The 16,739-nt window shown below is 46.0% G+C and overlaps 1 protein-coding gene across 8 annotated transcripts in view; it reads right to left on the bottom strand.

Annotated features, from left to right (window-relative positions):
• RNLS (renalase, FAD dependent amine oxidase) overlaps positions 1-16,739 on the bottom strand; it is an 84,973-nt gene that overhangs the window by 18,962 nt on the left and 49,272 nt on the right. For 6 of the 8 annotated variants that reach the window (XM_035540148.2, XM_035540157.2, XM_035540188.2 and 3 more), the window contains exon 5: positions 4,634-4,807. The exons of the other annotated variants lie outside the window; for them this stretch is intronic. In XM_035540148.2, coding sequence (XP_035396041.1) covers positions 4,634-4,807 — 174 coding nt within the window. The remainder of the gene's footprint in view (positions 1-4,633; positions 4,808-16,739) is intronic. 8 annotated transcript variants of the gene reach the window in all.

Genomic DNA, 16,739 nt, shown 5'->3' with positions numbered 1-16,739 from the left:
CAGATGTCACCCACAGCTATCAGTAAGGAACTAGTCAGGGTCATGACAAAGCCAACTGATGGCAGCACTCAAACTGCAGCCACCTCTGAAAGACAGGTGCAGCCATCCTGCAAAGCCAGCCCTGGGCTCTCTGTGCTGCAGGGAAGAAAGGCAGGGGAAAGGGCTTGTATTTCTGGAGAATTACAGACCTGCCACTCTGCCCAGCCATTTGAAACTCACCACCTCTGGTAATAAACTGATCTTGCTGAGGATGTGCCACACTACCCTGTATGCTGAGGATGTACTCCTGATAAGCACTGCAGTCACATCTGATGTGCAGCAAAGCTAATTTTCATCTTAAGACTGAAGCAATGGAGGGAGGGATGCAGGCAGGCACATAAGAAATACACACCACTGAATATACAGGGACATTTCATGCATTAAGGTGCTGGCTCTTTAGGAAGGATCACTGTCCCAAAAAAGCTCAGCTGCTTCACCCAGGACACTGAACTCCAATGTAAATCTTAGTCTGAGCATTTCTGATTTCTCTTGCTAACACTGACATTTTCATTGTTACCATCATCTTCCTCAGACGAATCAAGGTTGAAGAATGGAGGAATGGGGTAATGATGAGTGAGTGGAACATTGTGCTAAAAGATCAGCAATGGCACTGAAAAAACAGTGAGTGAAAAAGTTGTTGCCGTTCCTCTTATTGAAATGTTCTGGAGGTCAGTCAGAAGCATGGAAAGAAAAAAAAAAGATGCAAAATACTTGTGTATGTGCTAAAACAAATCTTAAGGAACTTTACATTCAAGTTGTCTGGCTGAAGCACTCCATACGAGTAAGTAAATTTCATGTTCAGTACCCCTTGCCCAAGTTGTCTAATAGTGTTTGAGTGCCTGAGTCTGTGTATTTCCATTAAGAGCAGAGCCGTGCATGTGTTTGAAGAAAAGTGAATCATTTGGTGACTGCTCTTGCTTCTTCTCTTGATTGCTGCATTTCTGTATCTCAGCATATCCTTACTGAGCATGATACAGGCATACTTTCCAATCCTCCTTTGCTCAGCTGGAATGCTCACAGCCACAAATACTGCTCCAGCTAACATCCACTGCTCTCTCACCCTAGTACTACTTTTCCTGGAACAAAGTTCAGATCTGCAAAATGCAAGTTCACCAAGAAAGACAGTACAGTCAAGGCGTCTGGTTGACTGTTTATATGTCACAAGGAGGAGGGCCTTACGGGAGAGAAATCATCTTCAGTTGCTGGCCCCAGTTTGTTCCAATTTGCTCTTCTTGGAAAAATTCACTTGTATAAACAGATCTCTCCCATGATATGAGGGAAATCTCAGTGAGAAAGGTATGTGTCAACACTGATGTTCTAGTAGTTTCTAGGTAGTTGTTAGTGATATGTCCAAATATTCTGGTTGAATTTCCTTTGGAACCATCAAAGATACTGCAGATAGCTATTTGATAATTTAATTATAATTACATATTCATTGCTCTCAGTGCTGGTGCTTTGAACCCACAGAACTGATCAGGTGAGGAAAGGATGGGTGATTTTCTCCCTTGGGCTGTGTCCTCCTCTTCTGCACAGCTAGAATCAGGTAGCTGGGATGGACAATACCGGTAAGTGCTGTTAACCATCAGGTACTTCCCATTTAACACAACAGTGGAGATATTATCTTAGATGTAAGAAAATCTCCAGCTGCACATTGTCAGTAATAAGGAGACAATGCCAGAGAAAAAATCACTTTGCATCTGGCTTTTCTTACTCTCTTTTTTATGTGTTCACTATTGGCCCTTGCAGGAAGAAGCATATCAGAATGGATGCATCTTTGTTTTGGCCACTTCAGACATTTCTTCATTTTCCGTCTTTTCAGACCAATAGGCTAAAGTCCTTGTAGAAACAATAAAAGCAGGCTTTCACAGTGGTGAGTTTATTCATCTCTGCAACAACTTCGCTCCCAGCATAAACTGCTGTTTCTGGAGGCACTTCAGGAGTTACTGGCACCCATCTGCAAAGAGGGGCACATCTGGAAGAGCTGATTTGAACCACACTATCACCACAACGCGGAAGAGCACAAGGTCCTGTGTCTGTCAAAAGACAGCCCCATGCAACAAACCATTCTGAAAAGATTCTTCTACAAGTTATGGTGGATCCACCATTGTATTTAAGCCACCAATGATGGCGAATCACATCATGGGAAGCACAGCCAGCAGATCTCAATTATTTATCAACCCTCTCTACTTGGCACCCACAGAGATGTACCTGCAGTGCTGTGTCCAAATAGTCCCTATCCCCTGCAGTGAATGAGGATGTGGAGCACTGAAAAAAAACAAAATGTGAAGAGCTCCCAAGGGCTGGAGCTGGCAGCCTAGAAGGAGAGATGATGAAGGGAGCTGGGCTTGTTGGACCTGGTTGGGGCAGGCTGAGGGAGCAAGGGATCTAAGAGCAGCTGCATTGGGTTTACGTGGGGAGGGTTTGGTAGCAGGAGGGCTGCAGGGGTGGCCTTTGTGAGAATAGACAAGGAGATCTCCATGTTAGAGAAGAACCAGCTCCACCCATCTTCAAAATGGACCCATCACTGGCCAGAGCTGTGCCACTGAGCGATGTTGGTTGTGCCTCTGGGAGAGCAGATTAAAGGCTTAAAAACATTGTGCAATAGCACAATGCTGGGAGGGACGAGTGAGAAAATATGAGAGAAACAGCCCTGCGGACACCAAGGTCAGTGCAAAAAGATGGCAGGAGGTGCTCCAGGCACTCAGCAGCAGTTCCCCTGCGGCCTGTGGAGAGGCCCCTGGTGGAGCAGGCTGTCCCCCCGCAGCCCATGGGTCCCATGGCAGAGCACATCTCCACGCTGCAGCCTGTGAGGGAGCCCACAGTGGAGCAGGTTCGTGGCCAGAGCTGCATCCCATGGGGGACCTATGCTAGAGCAGTCCTGTGCTGAAGGGTTGCACCCTGTGGTACAGGCCCGTACTGGAACAGTTCAGGAAGGACTGCATCCAGTGGAGGGACCCTACAGTGGAGCATGAAGTTTAACAAAGGAAAATGTGAAGCCCTGCAACTGAAAGGGGGCTGGCCCATGCAACACTATGTGCTGAGACTAAGGGAACATAAAGCAGCTCTGCAGACAAGGACTTGTTGTCCACACGGTTCAGAAGTCATCAGTGTGCCTTTGCAGTAGTAGTACTGCAGCCTCACTACATCTCCATCCCTGAAGATATTCAAAGGCCAGGGCCTTGAGCAACATAATCTAACTTTGCAGTTGGATCTAACTTCAAACCTTGAGGGGAAGTAGGACCAGACAATCTCCAGTGGACCCTTCCAACGTGACTCACTGCAATTCTGACTGGCAGGGGCAATCGACACAAGCTGCAATATCCACAGGCTGGCCCTTGGGAAGTTTAGACTGCAGATGAAGAAACACCTCTTTCCCCAGTGGAGGTGCAGCCCTGGGAAAGGTGCCCAGAGATGTGGGGTATCTGCATCCTGCTTTTAAAAAAAAAAAACTCAGCTAGACGAGGTGCAGCTGCTCTGACGTTGTGTTGGCATGGTCCTGCTCTGAGTGGGAGAAGAGATTGCTCTCATCATGTGTACCCAACGCCTGAAACAGTGTGCGTGTTTGGATATAAGGGTGACAGGCAAGGTTTGCAGTGCCCTGCCAACAGGTACTAACACCACTGGTGTTTATGGACTACAGTGAATCCTGACTGAACAGGGATGACTAGAAACAGAAGTTTCCTAGGTCTAACTTGAAACATGCTTTAGCACAGTGAATTTCATAATGTGTAAAAACTATCCCTTGTATTAAGCAGCATAAGATTATGGAAATCTTTCCTTAGTCTGTGGCAGTGCATCACAGTACTTCTTAGGTCACTCCAAAGGTGGAGAGATTTTCACCCCCACTTCACTAATGTGGCTAAACTTGGTAACCATCACAATGTGAGCAAGTAATAGAATTGGGAAGAATTTTAAGTTCCTAACTTACTTGATTAAACTCAAATGCTAGCAGATATTCCTGAGATACTCTATGCCAACACACTTACCAGACTGTTTAGTATATGAAATACGTTTAATAAATAAAACATATAGCTATTTCACTGCCATCTTCCAGAAACAGATGAGAAGTGTCTGAGTTGTGGGATGTTCTCCAAGCTTTACTGAGCAGCTGTACAACATGCAGCCATTTCAAGGATTTTCCGTCATTATAAAAGCAAACTAGCTAACTGTGAATTAGACCGAACAGCCTCAATTATATAACTTGTTACTACTTCCAAACATGCTTAATGGAAAGAACAGGAGTTGTAAAGTAATAGATGACGGGAGATAAATTGGCATGTGTGTGAATCAATGTTTAAACAAAGGAACTCCAGTTCTTTCTTGGAATAGCAACATTTTGATGTTTTGAATCCCCTGACACTGGTTTCATAAAAGCAGTAACGTAAACCATGTGCTGGGTGGTGATTTTCTGAGGACCTTCCCCTTTTCATTGTGTATTTTATTACAGGCCAAATGTGACATTAATTGCTATCCACTGCAGCTTGGAGTTAAATACTTGCTCTGTTCAGAATAGCAACACTCAATTAAACAGCATTTTTCATGATCTACACCCTCTATTGTCACTGTCTTTAAGGGAAATAATGGGAGCACTGACCTATATTGCGTTTCTTATTATCGATGGAGATGAAGCGTATGCAGGGATTATCGGTGATGTACTTTGCAGCCCAGGGGACATCAATACACACACCAGCTTCATAAAAAAGTCCCAGAGCGTAGCGGGAGGAGTAGCTTGTAGCTTCCAGTTGCTGCTTTTGCCTTTGATTAATTACTGTGGAAAAAACGAAACAAAAAACAAAACAAAACAAAAAAACAACACAAATCAGACAATTCCTTTTCTCTCAGAACGTTAAATGTATGAATCCTGTGGTTAAGCTTACTCCTTCCTGAATATGTCCAGGCTGCTAAAACAAAGAAACTAATACTAAGCCTAGTGTTTTGCAATACTTTTTCTGGGACACCTCTTCATGAAGTTTTAATGGCACATTATGTACCATAGCCCCTTCACGTGCAACCCTCCCCCATCTGTTGGTGGTTGGTTGGTTGGTTGGTGGAATCTCTCCACTAGTCACCTCTGATTAGAAACTTTGATGATAGGTGACTTTTTCTCAAATCTTTCCTCAAAAGGTGAATAAATATTTCTTGGTGGGAGTAAGAGATCACAGTTTGCCCCTAGTACATAAAGTGAATGATTGTACGATTTCACATATCAAAAAAAATCATAGAATCACAGAATCATAGAATATCCCGAGTTGGAAGGGACCCATAAGGATCATCAAGTCCAACTCCTGGCACCACACAGGTCTGCCCAAAAGTTTAGACCATGTGACTAAGAGCACAGTCCAATTGCTTCTTAAATTCAGACAGGCTTGGTGCAGTGACTGCTTCACTGGGGAGCCTGTTCCAGTGTGCAACCACCCTCTCGGTGAAGAACCTCTTCCTGATGTCCAGCCTAAACCTCCCCTGCCTCAGCTTGACACCATTCCCACGGGTCCCGTCACCGGTGACTAAGCAGAATAGATCAGCGCCTTCCCCTCCACTCCCTCTCTTGAGGAAGCTGTAGACCACGATGAGGTCTCCCCTCAGCCTCCTCTTTTCCAGGCTGAACAGAACATAGGAACTCTTGAATTTCTGGGAAAAATAGTCACCCTGCAATTTCTATGTTGCAATTCAAATGGATGAAAAAATCTCTACAGCATAGCACTTTAGCACTATATTCTTGGATTATAGTGAAATATCCAGACTATTAGCATATTAGTGATTGAAAACAAGTGAAGAATTTATCCTAAATATATATATATATTTAACACAGTATCTATCAGTGGGGACAACCTGAGAAACTCTCAGAAAGGAGAAGACCTCACAAAGGGTTCAAAGCGAATTCCAGTTACTTCAGCTGAAAGCATTTTAAGGTAGTTAAGAAAATTTCAGAGCAATTATGAATCCATTTCTTCATGTGATTAACTCTCCTATCTTCTAATTACAGTAAGATATGCTTTTTGCCTCAATTTTCTAATCTCCATAAAACACTGCCCAGAGTAGTTTTAGCCCCACTGTGCATTCAAATACTCTTTTATTTCATGCCAAAGAAGAACACATCAGTTTGACCAACCGTGGATTTAGGTACCACATCTCTCTTTGTACTACAACATGGATGGCCAAAGCATCTGAGAGCTGGAATAGCAGAGGCAAGGACAACATCATGGAGGTCTCATACTCATATATGCAACTACAAACCCTATCGGCTTGTATAGAGATTCAATATCGAGAAGCAAAAGAACACCAATCAAAGTGCTTAATTTGATGTGAAATTTAGCCAAGCCTGACATGATGAATGTGTTGTATGATGAAATTAACAGCTGATGGCTATATCCACTGGTGCACTTCTGACAGGCAGCAGACCACATATGGAATGCATCAGGGATCAGCCCTATCGTGATCAGGGCTCTTGTGAAAATGTCTGTACTCCCGAACAACGGCGACGTGCGTTGAGGCCCTACTTCAAGGACGCGGTCAAGCATTGCTTGTTGGTGGGAAGCAGAGAGTAATTTCTTTCCTCTGTGCTTCCACATGGCCTTTGCTTTTTCCTTTTTCCTTTTTTTTCCTGTTTCCGCTTTCCCTTTGGTTAAATTATTTAATTAATAATAACGTTCTCTTAATAATTATTTTTCCCTTAATTAAATTATCCTTATCTCAACCTGTGAGTTGTTTCTTTCCTTTTCTTCTTCCCCTCCTTTTCTGAGGAGGGGGAGTGAGAGAGCAGTTGTGGTGGAGTTTAGCTGCCTAGCAAGGTAAAACCATCACACCTGGAGAAAAGGAGGCTGCTCAGGGAAGCAGTTGAGTCACCATCCCTGGAGATATTCAAAAGACATGTAGATGTGGTGCTTAGGGACAGGGGTTAGTGGTACACTTGACAGTGCTAGGTTAACAGTTGGACTTGATGATCTTAGAGGTCTTTTCCAACCTAAATGATTCTATGATTCTGAAGTCCCATGCTGGGTAACTAACATGGTCCTCCAGGGGGACTCCATCCTTGGGTACTGCTGCAACTTGCCAGCACCTTGAGCAACCAGCTGGAGCTGCAAGGGTGGCCATGCTGGGAGCAAGTTGGCCTGGAGACCCCCACCCTGGAGCTTCCAGCTGGAGCCTGGTGTGACTGCATATCTTGCCCATGCCACAGGCACCTCCATGTGACAACAACTGACACGCATCAAAGAAAAATACTGGCATGACTGACCTTGCTGTCACGACTAATTCTGCTGCTCAAAACTTGTAACTGGGAAAGCTTCATCGCATACTACGCCAGCACGTTTTTTCTCTGGAAACTGATACTTCCTGCTGTGCCAAGGTGAGACTCTAGGAACCACAGCCATAAATCAAACCTCTGCGTTTGGAGCCGTAACGTAGGGACTCCTGAGTCATGCCATGCCTGCCAGGGGCAGGCGTCCAACAATGCTGGCATAGTGTTTTCCTGTGGGATGCACATCTGAGAATACATTCATTCACATTGAGAAGTCCTTGCAACAACTGCCACTGAATTTAAAGCCTACACACCACTGGTCTGCATCAAGGTCCATTCCCACTGCTACTGGTGTGCTTGCTTCTCAAGCAGCATCAAGGCTGCCTGGGTCTGGACTCTCTTTACCACTGTAGAAAACATGGCAGGGGTCTGGCTTCTGTTTTAACATGCAGGGGCTGTGTTTATACTAGTAAATGTAAAGAGACTGTTCTCCAGCACCTGATAGCAAACTCAAGGGTGCAGCCATCTCAAACTGGGATGGCCACAACCCAGCTTCAAGTTTGCTAGCACAGACACTTGAACAGAGCATATCATAAAATTACAGAATCATAGAGTCATAGTCATAGAGTCATAGAATGGCTCGGGTTGAAAGGGACCTCAAAGACCACCTGGTTCCAACCCCCTGCCATAGGCAGAGACGCCACCCACTAGATCAGGTTGCTCAGGGCCTCATCTAACCTGGCCTAAAACACCTCCAGGGATGGGGCATCCACCACCTCTCCGGGCAACCTGTGCCAGTGCCTCACCACCCTCTGAGGGAAGAATTTCCTCCCAACCTCTAATCTAAATCTCCCCTCTTTTAGTTTAAAACCATTCCCCCTTGTCCTGTCATAATCTGCCCGAGCAAAAAGTTGCTCTCCACCTTTTTTATAAGCCTCCTTTAAGTATTGAAAAGCTGCACTGAGGTCACCCCGAAGCCTCTTCTTCTGGCTGAACAGCCCCAGCTCTCTCAGCCTTTCTTCATAGGAGAGATGCTCCAGCCCCTTGATCATCTTCATGGCCTCCTCTGGATCCACAGCCTTCTTGTGCTGGGGGCCCCAGACCTGGACGCAGCACTCCAAGTGGGGCGTCACGAGGGCAGAGCAGAGGGGGACAATCACCTCCCTCCCCTGCTGGCCACTCCTCTGGTGATGTAGCCCGGGATGCAGTTGGCCTTCTGGCTGCAAGCGTGCACTGCTGGCTCCTGTCAAGCTTTTTGTCCTCAAAACTCCCAACTCTTTCTCCACAGGACTGCTCTCAGTGAGTTCTTCTCCCAGCCTGTCCTCCTGTCTGGGATTGCCCCGACCCCGGTGCAGCACCTTGCACTTGTTGAACCTCATTCAGTTCACATGGGCCCACTTCTTAAGCTTGTTCAGGTCCCTTTGGATGGCATCCCTTCCTTCTGTTGTATCGACTGCACCACTCAGCTGGGTGTCATCTGCAAACTTGCTGAGGGTGCACTTGATTCCATTGGCTATGTCATTGATACAGGTGTTAAACAGCACTGGTCCCAGGACAGACCGCCGGGGGACACCACTTGTCACTGGCCTCCACCTGGACATGGAGCCATTGACCACCACTCTCTGGGTGTGACCTTCAAGCCAACTCCTTATCCACTGAATGGTCCACCCATCAAATCCATCTCTCTCCAGTTTGGAGATCAGGATGTCATGTGGGACCATGGGGGTATCTGCTCCCTCCCTGTGTTTCTCTAGCTGTTACTTTTTTCTATAATGTCTCCACTCTATTCCTCTCCACATCATGAAGATGACTAACCCAAGAGGCAGATTTCTGCTCTCTCTCTTGATGTGACCTTATGTCAGAGTGCTGCTGATCCTAACTCAGGTTCCTGGCTGGTCTCCCCCACCCCATCACCACCTCTGCACCCACACAGGCTTTACCTAATCACCAGCACGCCGGAGGATTGGAAGTCAGATGCCATCCCAAATCCCTTCTGAAATAAACCTTGAAATAACCCCCCAAAACCTGCAGACTTCTCGTTTCATGAATTTTAACATAAATACTTTTGGGGACAGAGAAAAATGGGGAGCAGATAAAAGCAATGATCCACCCATGAAAGCCGGGGAAGGGAAAGGAGGAGAAATAAGGCATGTGGCACCAGAGGTGGTGGTAGAGTTGCCAGAGGAAGCCAGAAGACAGGCCTGCCCCAGGAGACAAGACTAGCTGAGCAAAATGGGCTTTGAAGAAACCACTTTTCCTTCTCCAGGTCAATGCCCCCCTCTGAGTAGGTGTGGAGACATCTGCTCCTGGACTTAGATCTTTCCAAGGAGGACCCATTCACAGAATCATGGAATCACCAAATAGTTTGGGTTGTGAAGGACCTTAAAGATCATCTAACTCCAACCCCCCTGCCATGGGCAGGGACACCTCCCACTAGACCATTCTTCCTCATGGACCTCAGGAACTGCCTTGAACAGGCTTCTGCAGCATACACAAACACACACACACACTGTCCAAGGAAGAATGACCCCATACAACACACTCCAGAAAGAACAAGAAAGTGGCTGTTGCAAGAGCTGCTCTTCAAAGACATTTCTTCTCACTTGACCTTGATCATGTCCTAGTTGAGAAACCATGGTGTGGACTTCCCGGCTGCACATGCTGCCTGGATCGTCAGCGCTGAAAGCCCTGTACGCAACCTGCCCTTCCACAGTGCATTCTGCCTTCCTCCAGGCCAGCTGCTCCCCTAGGACCCAGCACACTGACACCTTCTGGCTGTGCAGGGACTCCATGCCAAACCTCCAGTGCAGCCTGGTAGAGCAGCCACCCTAGGCTGCGGCAGAGCACTGGCTCCCACCCCAGCTTTTTATGCCATTTAAAGCTTTTACATTCACCCGGACACTGGCAGCTGCGTGCTTGCAGCCCTTGGCTGCTGGGTGCCAGGCTTCCTTAGTGCTGTAAGTCTCCCACAGGCTGTCATCTCCTTCTTCTTCCATCCTTCCCCTCTTCCACAGCTTTCTTTCAGCTCCTGCAGTCCCCAGGAATGGAATTTTTTGCGTTTGGCACAGCCTGCAATGAGGAGGGGATTACGCATGGATATAGGGCTTGCTGCAGGACTGTTCCAGAGAAAAGGATGCCAACGTGGCAGGGCCTTGAACAGCCTGCCCTAGAGGAAATGTTCCCTGGCCTGTGCTAACTCCCCTCTCAAGCTGTGATTTCAGCAGTACAGGCACTTGGTGCCAGCATCCAGGAACTGTCTGGGGGGGCTCTTCATTGCCAAGTCCCAACAGCAACGTTATCAAATTCAGCAGTGGTTTGTCCCAGTTCCTCCTGGCAGACCACAAGAGCCCAGACAGGGAACAGGGCAGCAGCTAAACACACAACGCACAACGGAAGGCACAGTCAAGTGCTTGGGACATGTGTTAGTCATTTCTGTCCTATTGTAAGTTCAGAAGTGAGGGCTCCAAGGGCATGGCTGAACTCAGTGGCCCAGCAGAGCCCCTCTGGCTGTTGGGCATGGAGCAGCTATGCAGGCAAATGAAATAAGGGAAGGGCCTGTAATGCTTCCACCAAACTCTGCTTTGACGTCTACTTCCCTCTGCATTGTTGGGTGGCATCCTCTTTCAGCCTGCCACTGTTTGCTCAGCATTCAGCCTTTCTGTCTGCCCAAGATGTACTTGGATGTCTCTTTTTTTTTCAGGTAAGGACTCTGCACAGCTAGGTTTTGAGGAGTCCATCACCACCAGGCCCCTTTCTTCAAGCTATAATAAACAGAATCATAGAATCATTTAGGTTGGAAAAGACCTCTAAGATCACCTAGTCCAACCTTTAAGTAGTCACAATGCATTATGTATTCTTGCTGTGCTTCAGAAGAATATAAAAGTCCTATAAATGAGCAAATAAATACAAAGCTGTAATATCCCACCAAAAGCATTGCTCTTTGGCCAGGTTACTTTAGTAACTTATTTCTCCTTGGGAGAAGAAAATAAACAAAACCTCCTTCAACCTGAGAAGCAAATTCCCATAGCAAAGCTCAGCACACAGAAACCTTTGCACTGCGGGAACGCATCTGAGATAGATGTGAACTGCCTGGCCTGGGGACTGCATGGCCCAGCAGAAGCTGAGAGCTGCCTCGATCCATATCCCACCCCTGGTCAGCAGCACATCTTCACTGCTGCATAGGAACATACCTTTGGGCTAAAATTTGCTTGTGCATGGTTTGTCACATGGAGCACTTCAGCAGGTACAACACAACCTTCACAACCTAAGTATTGCCAAAGCTTGGCCAGCCAGTTGACTCTAAGTAACTCATTTAAGATTCAATGCCACTTTATGGACCTGTCTTCACAGGCTATGAAGTTGCAGAAGGTCACTGGGGATGGATGCTGAACACCAGTGCAGTCATCAAAGATAAGGAACAGTTCCATTGACCTTAAGTACATATGTGCATGTGGAGCTTGGCAGGGGAATGCTGGTGTAAGCAAATGAAGGAAGGTAACAAACCCAGCTGAGCAAGCTCCCAACAGAGGGACGAAGAGGGAGGGCAGGCAGTTTTGAGAGTGCGGGCACCAACCACAGTCATGGAGCAGTGACTTGACAGACCACAGGGCTGTGAACAGCTAGGATGGCTTGTTCACAGCAAGGGAAGGAACAGGTTTTGGAAGAAGTCACTTTTCAAAGTCATGGGGTGATGGAACAGTTCATAGGCTTTCAGGGACAGTGGTAGCAACTCGCTGGTCGTGGACAAAAATGAACCACAGACTGAGTTCTCCAGAATCAGTTCTGCTCTATGGGACAGGCTGAACAGGACAAGTTGTTTGACGCTCAGTGTGGTGGGGCCTGACCCCACAGAAAAGCCAGAGACTGAAGGGAATCAGTCCTAAGAAATGGGATGGAAACAAAGTGGTGGTGCTGCAACATTACCCACCCACCCTCTACCTCACACAAGAAGCACACTACACCTCTTTCCTCTCTCTACTTCCACAAACAAGCTTTTGCAGTCCTGGCCAGTATCAATCTGCATTGTGCACATTCAGGTGCACTGTGTCTAAATGTGCATGGAGTCACACCTGAGCTCAGGCCTGAGGCAACTCCCAGGCTGCCTGGGGTGTGCCAGTGCCTCTGGTGCTCTTGCTGTGCCCCTGGGAGCAGGGTCTGGTCCAGGCATCTCCGGGACCCCTTTGGGGCGGGGGAGATACCTGCGGGGAATTCCCCAGTGCCTCCTTGCCAAAGACACATTGTCCAAAGCATGCAGCTTTCTAACACAAAATAAAAAATTTTATTAATTCATTTGCTGATGTATGTTTGCTAACCGATTCACTTAATTATTTTTTAGTTTAAAAAAAAAAAAAAGCTTGTAGTTCACTGGATTCTAAACTCCTGCAAATTTACAGGGAAGAGGAATTTTACATAGCTTGAGAAGACAGGCAACAAAGTGACGTCAAGTTTGAAATCAAACAACAAAAAACCTGAACTGGTTTGTAAGACTGATGTTTTTTGCTTGTTTCATCCTTTTTATGTTTTAACAAGGACAACAAGTTGATCTAAGGACATGAACAGAGCTTTCATTTTGAATTTCCGTACTTTTATTGGTTTAAATGAAAACCAGACTGTTGTTTTAATGTTGTGTATGAAACCACAAAATAACTATTAATTTTTCCCATTCCAACAAAAATGGTTAAGATGATTTTAATAACACTTTGGAAAAAAAAACAGCTTTCAGACCACGGAATTGTCCACCATACAAAAGTCAGCCATAGTGATATTTTTAAAGCAATGCATAAAGACATGAAAATTGTACATTTTCCACTGAAAAACTCAGCTACAGCTGCACTGGGAATGCCACTGAAGTAAATGTCCTCTGGAGATTTCATCACATCAAAGCAAGGGGTATGTATACTTTATTTGCTGTTTCTCTAGATGCTGACAGCAGAGTGGGTTACTTATCTATAGCACTCCATAAATATAGCCAGAGCCTTTTATCTGCTGTTCCAGTACTTTACTGTCACCTCGCTGCCTCACTCGTACTGTGGGAAGGAGAGGACCCAGAGATCCCATTAGAGCCAACGAGAAAGAGGAGAGCCAAGGCTTCTGCTGGCAGGCAAGGAGTACAGGCACCATGCCATTCAGGAGTCCAGGACTGAGCCCAGCCTCCCATCACTGAAGCCAGGGAAGCAAAAATAAACCCATCTGTTCTGGTGGCCAAGAATTGATGATGATGACCATGGTGTCACTCTGGATGTTCAGACATTTGCCAGGAAATAGAGGAGAGATTAAAATATGCACCTTTACCTGAAGAAAGACACTGAAGAAGTGAGGTAACACCTGAACCACTCGCCACCAGAATGTGGCAGGTATCAGAGGCTCTGGCAAGGACTGGACTTGCAACTGCAATTTTAAGCAAGCAGAGATGGGAAAGAGAAACGATGGGAGGGCAAAGGTTTCAGGTCAGTATGGTGACATTAGCAGACAGTTCTCATGAAGTTTCATGTACCTGTTGCTGTAGGTCACAGCTGCTGGAGACAGGGAGAACTGCAGGGAAAAACAGATGGTAAGATGAGATGCATTGAAAAAAGGCATGTTTTGGAAAGTTTTGCTATTCCTAATTCAATAATTGTAAAAGCTTGTGTATTCTTATCTCCCAATCACGCTACCATGTGACTTCAGAGCTCAGATGGGATGCTTGCATCCAGCTCTTGCATGCACATAAGGATGTGCAGGCAAACTTGGGTAAACTATTTGAGATCTGGTTTGAAATACTTCCAGGGATGAGAGGGAAAATGCTCTATTTTGTTTCACTGTCCGGTTTTGTTTGGTGGCACTGAGGATGCTGCAGCCTGATGACTAACAGCTCTGAAGAGGATGACAAGCAGCCAGATATAGATTCAGCTTTGCCACTTTTCCAGTGTCCTCCCAACTCTGTGCAACTCCTGCTCCACATGGGCCTCCTTTCTGTGCTTAAGCCATTCCCACAAGCAGGTGTGTTCTATGGCACCAGTGGTTTCTGCTCAGCAGAGCAATCCTGCAACAAACCAGGAAAAATGAAAATACTCTGAAGGACACCGATTTGTCTCAAGGGATGAAACAACCCCCAGCATCCACCCCCAAGAATCACAAGAGGCAAAAGGCACTTTTACAGCCACCTTTTATTACTCTCTGCTTAAGTTTTAGTGAGCAAAATTTCAGCTGAAGCTTTGCCAGCAACTGTGGCTTACACAGTGTCTCCGCACTGATTCCCACTTCAAAGTATTTGCAAAGAAATGTCCCCTTCATCTCCTGAAAGGCTCAGCATCAAGGATGGATAGCATGATGCCCCCGTGTCCCAGGAGGAAGCCACCTAGCTTTCATCACAGACCCACCACTGACCCCCGGCTTTCGGAACCTGAGCTTTCCCTTCGTGAAGCATAGCCAGTCCTGCACAACCTCTGGTCCCACCTGTGGCTGGATGGCAGAAACAGAAATAAAAATGCTCTGCCACTGTTGATCTCTCTGCCACCTTCTGGAAAAATTTGCCAGACATAGATTTAAGAAGATCCGCCTAATTTATAGATAATTTTGGTAGGTTTCACATGTTTTCCAGCAGATGGATTAACTGAAAATTGAACCATTACGTGGAAAGGAGCCCTGAAATCCCCTCATTCTCAATTTGGCCCTTGAACATGAAGGCTTCTTCCAACCTTCATATTTTTTATACTTCATTTCTATGAGCATACACTCTACTTACGGCTTTGCTCTTGATAACCCCGCAACTGATGCTATCCCCCTACAGGTTTTATTATTTGCTCAAGGTTTTATTTGCAGCATCTGACTTACCGATTTGCTGACACAAATCTAAATACATCAATCAGATGTCATCAGTGACACAAATATTTTTAAGTGGCTAGTGATCATCACTAGTTAGAAAGTTTAAAAGGAAACACTGTGGTTAAACGGTAACGTGTATTTTTAACCTGGGCATCTTGTTAACAGATTTTAATAGAAGGCTCACAGGCAGCTCAGCTAAGTACCTGGAGATACACCATTCATTGTCACAGCTGACAAAGAGCTACCGTATCTCTGTTTGGGATATGCATTATTCAGAATGGCATGTTACCATACTCTGCACACAGTGAAGCCTTTTTGGCTGGCAACCCCTTTTCCTCAGCAGGCTTACAGAGACCTTGTACATGGCTCTCCAGAGCACAAAGGTGCTGCTCTGAGATCCCAGCTGAGTGGGGACAAAGGGCAGACTTCTCAGACAATCCCCCACTGCATGGTCATTGATGCTGGCACCACGCCACGCCACTGGCCCTCCACCATCACACTGACCATTTCAAGAAGCAGGCTGTTCCTGCTTTTGCGTTTGCATAGGAGGGAGCAGAGGTTATGAGAAAGACTGTGTTCTCAAGTTCAGCTGCCTTATCAAACAGCTTGAGATTTTAAACAACGCATCCTAACGGTTAAATGCAGCCATGCCTGTATTTGCATCAAATTAATGAACAGTTACATGTTGCAATATAGTTTTCATTTTCTTACTATGCTCAGCTTCTGCTAGAATAATCCTGTTTGGATACAGTGCAATGCTTCGTCCTGCAGGCACACTGTGTCCAGACTCAGGATAACAACTGAAATCATTACTTCAAATCACTGCAGACCTGACTGATGTGACAGAAAGCTGCTTTATCTAAAGTTTGGGGCACATGAAAGAAACACAAAGGTGTACTTCGAATGATTATTGAGCCGAAAAGAAAAATGCTTAAAAAAGAGATGGTATAACTTTTTATGAAGTCTCTAATGATTTTGAGAAGAACTAAGAGCTGTCCACCAGCTGCTCTAGACAAGATGATTAGCTACCCACTCATTATTAAACTAAAACCTCCATCAATTTGCATAAGAAACATTTACATTCATTTCCTACAGTGCCACATGTTGCATTTGAGTCAACTTTTGCTACAAACAGTGAAACGGAACTGTATCACTATTAGAACAGTGGACAAGGCTGGCCCAAGGGCAGGTGGCCAGGCGCTGCTGTCACCTGGGGGATAGGCAGGTGGCAGAGGAGAAGGGATGGGGAGATCCTCTGCGGGACATTTGCTGAGGGAAGGGCAGTATTGATCCAGGAGCTGATGCGCTGGGGCGTGTGCACAGCCCCAGCTGCAAGATCCTGCCTTTCAGTGCTGCAGGAGACCCCAGCGGCTTGCTGCAAAACTGTTCGCTTCCCCTCCCCTTAACTCGATCCCCGATTTGATGCCTAGGTCATACTTTCTCTGAAAAATCCCTGACTCAAATCACTAATCTTTTTTGTTCCTTTTAATACAATTCATTTTTTAAATTTAACAATCTTGCATCCTCCTGCCCCAGTTTGGTAGCTCGTTCTCAACCTGAAGGCTGCACACACAACTGAGGAGCTCTGCACTGTTCTCATCAGCCTGTATGCACAGGGCCTAATTTACAGGATTTACAGGATTTAAAGCCTATGCTGACA

This window comes from Cygnus atratus, chromosome 7 (assembly GCF_013377495.2).
Source record: "Cygnus atratus isolate AKBS03 ecotype Queensland, Australia chromosome 7, CAtr_DNAZoo_HiC_assembly, whole genome shotgun sequence".
Classification (NCBI taxonomy): Eukaryota; Metazoa; Chordata; class Aves; order Anseriformes; family Anatidae; genus Cygnus; species Cygnus atratus.
This window is presented reverse-complemented; position numbering and strand designations above follow the sequence as displayed.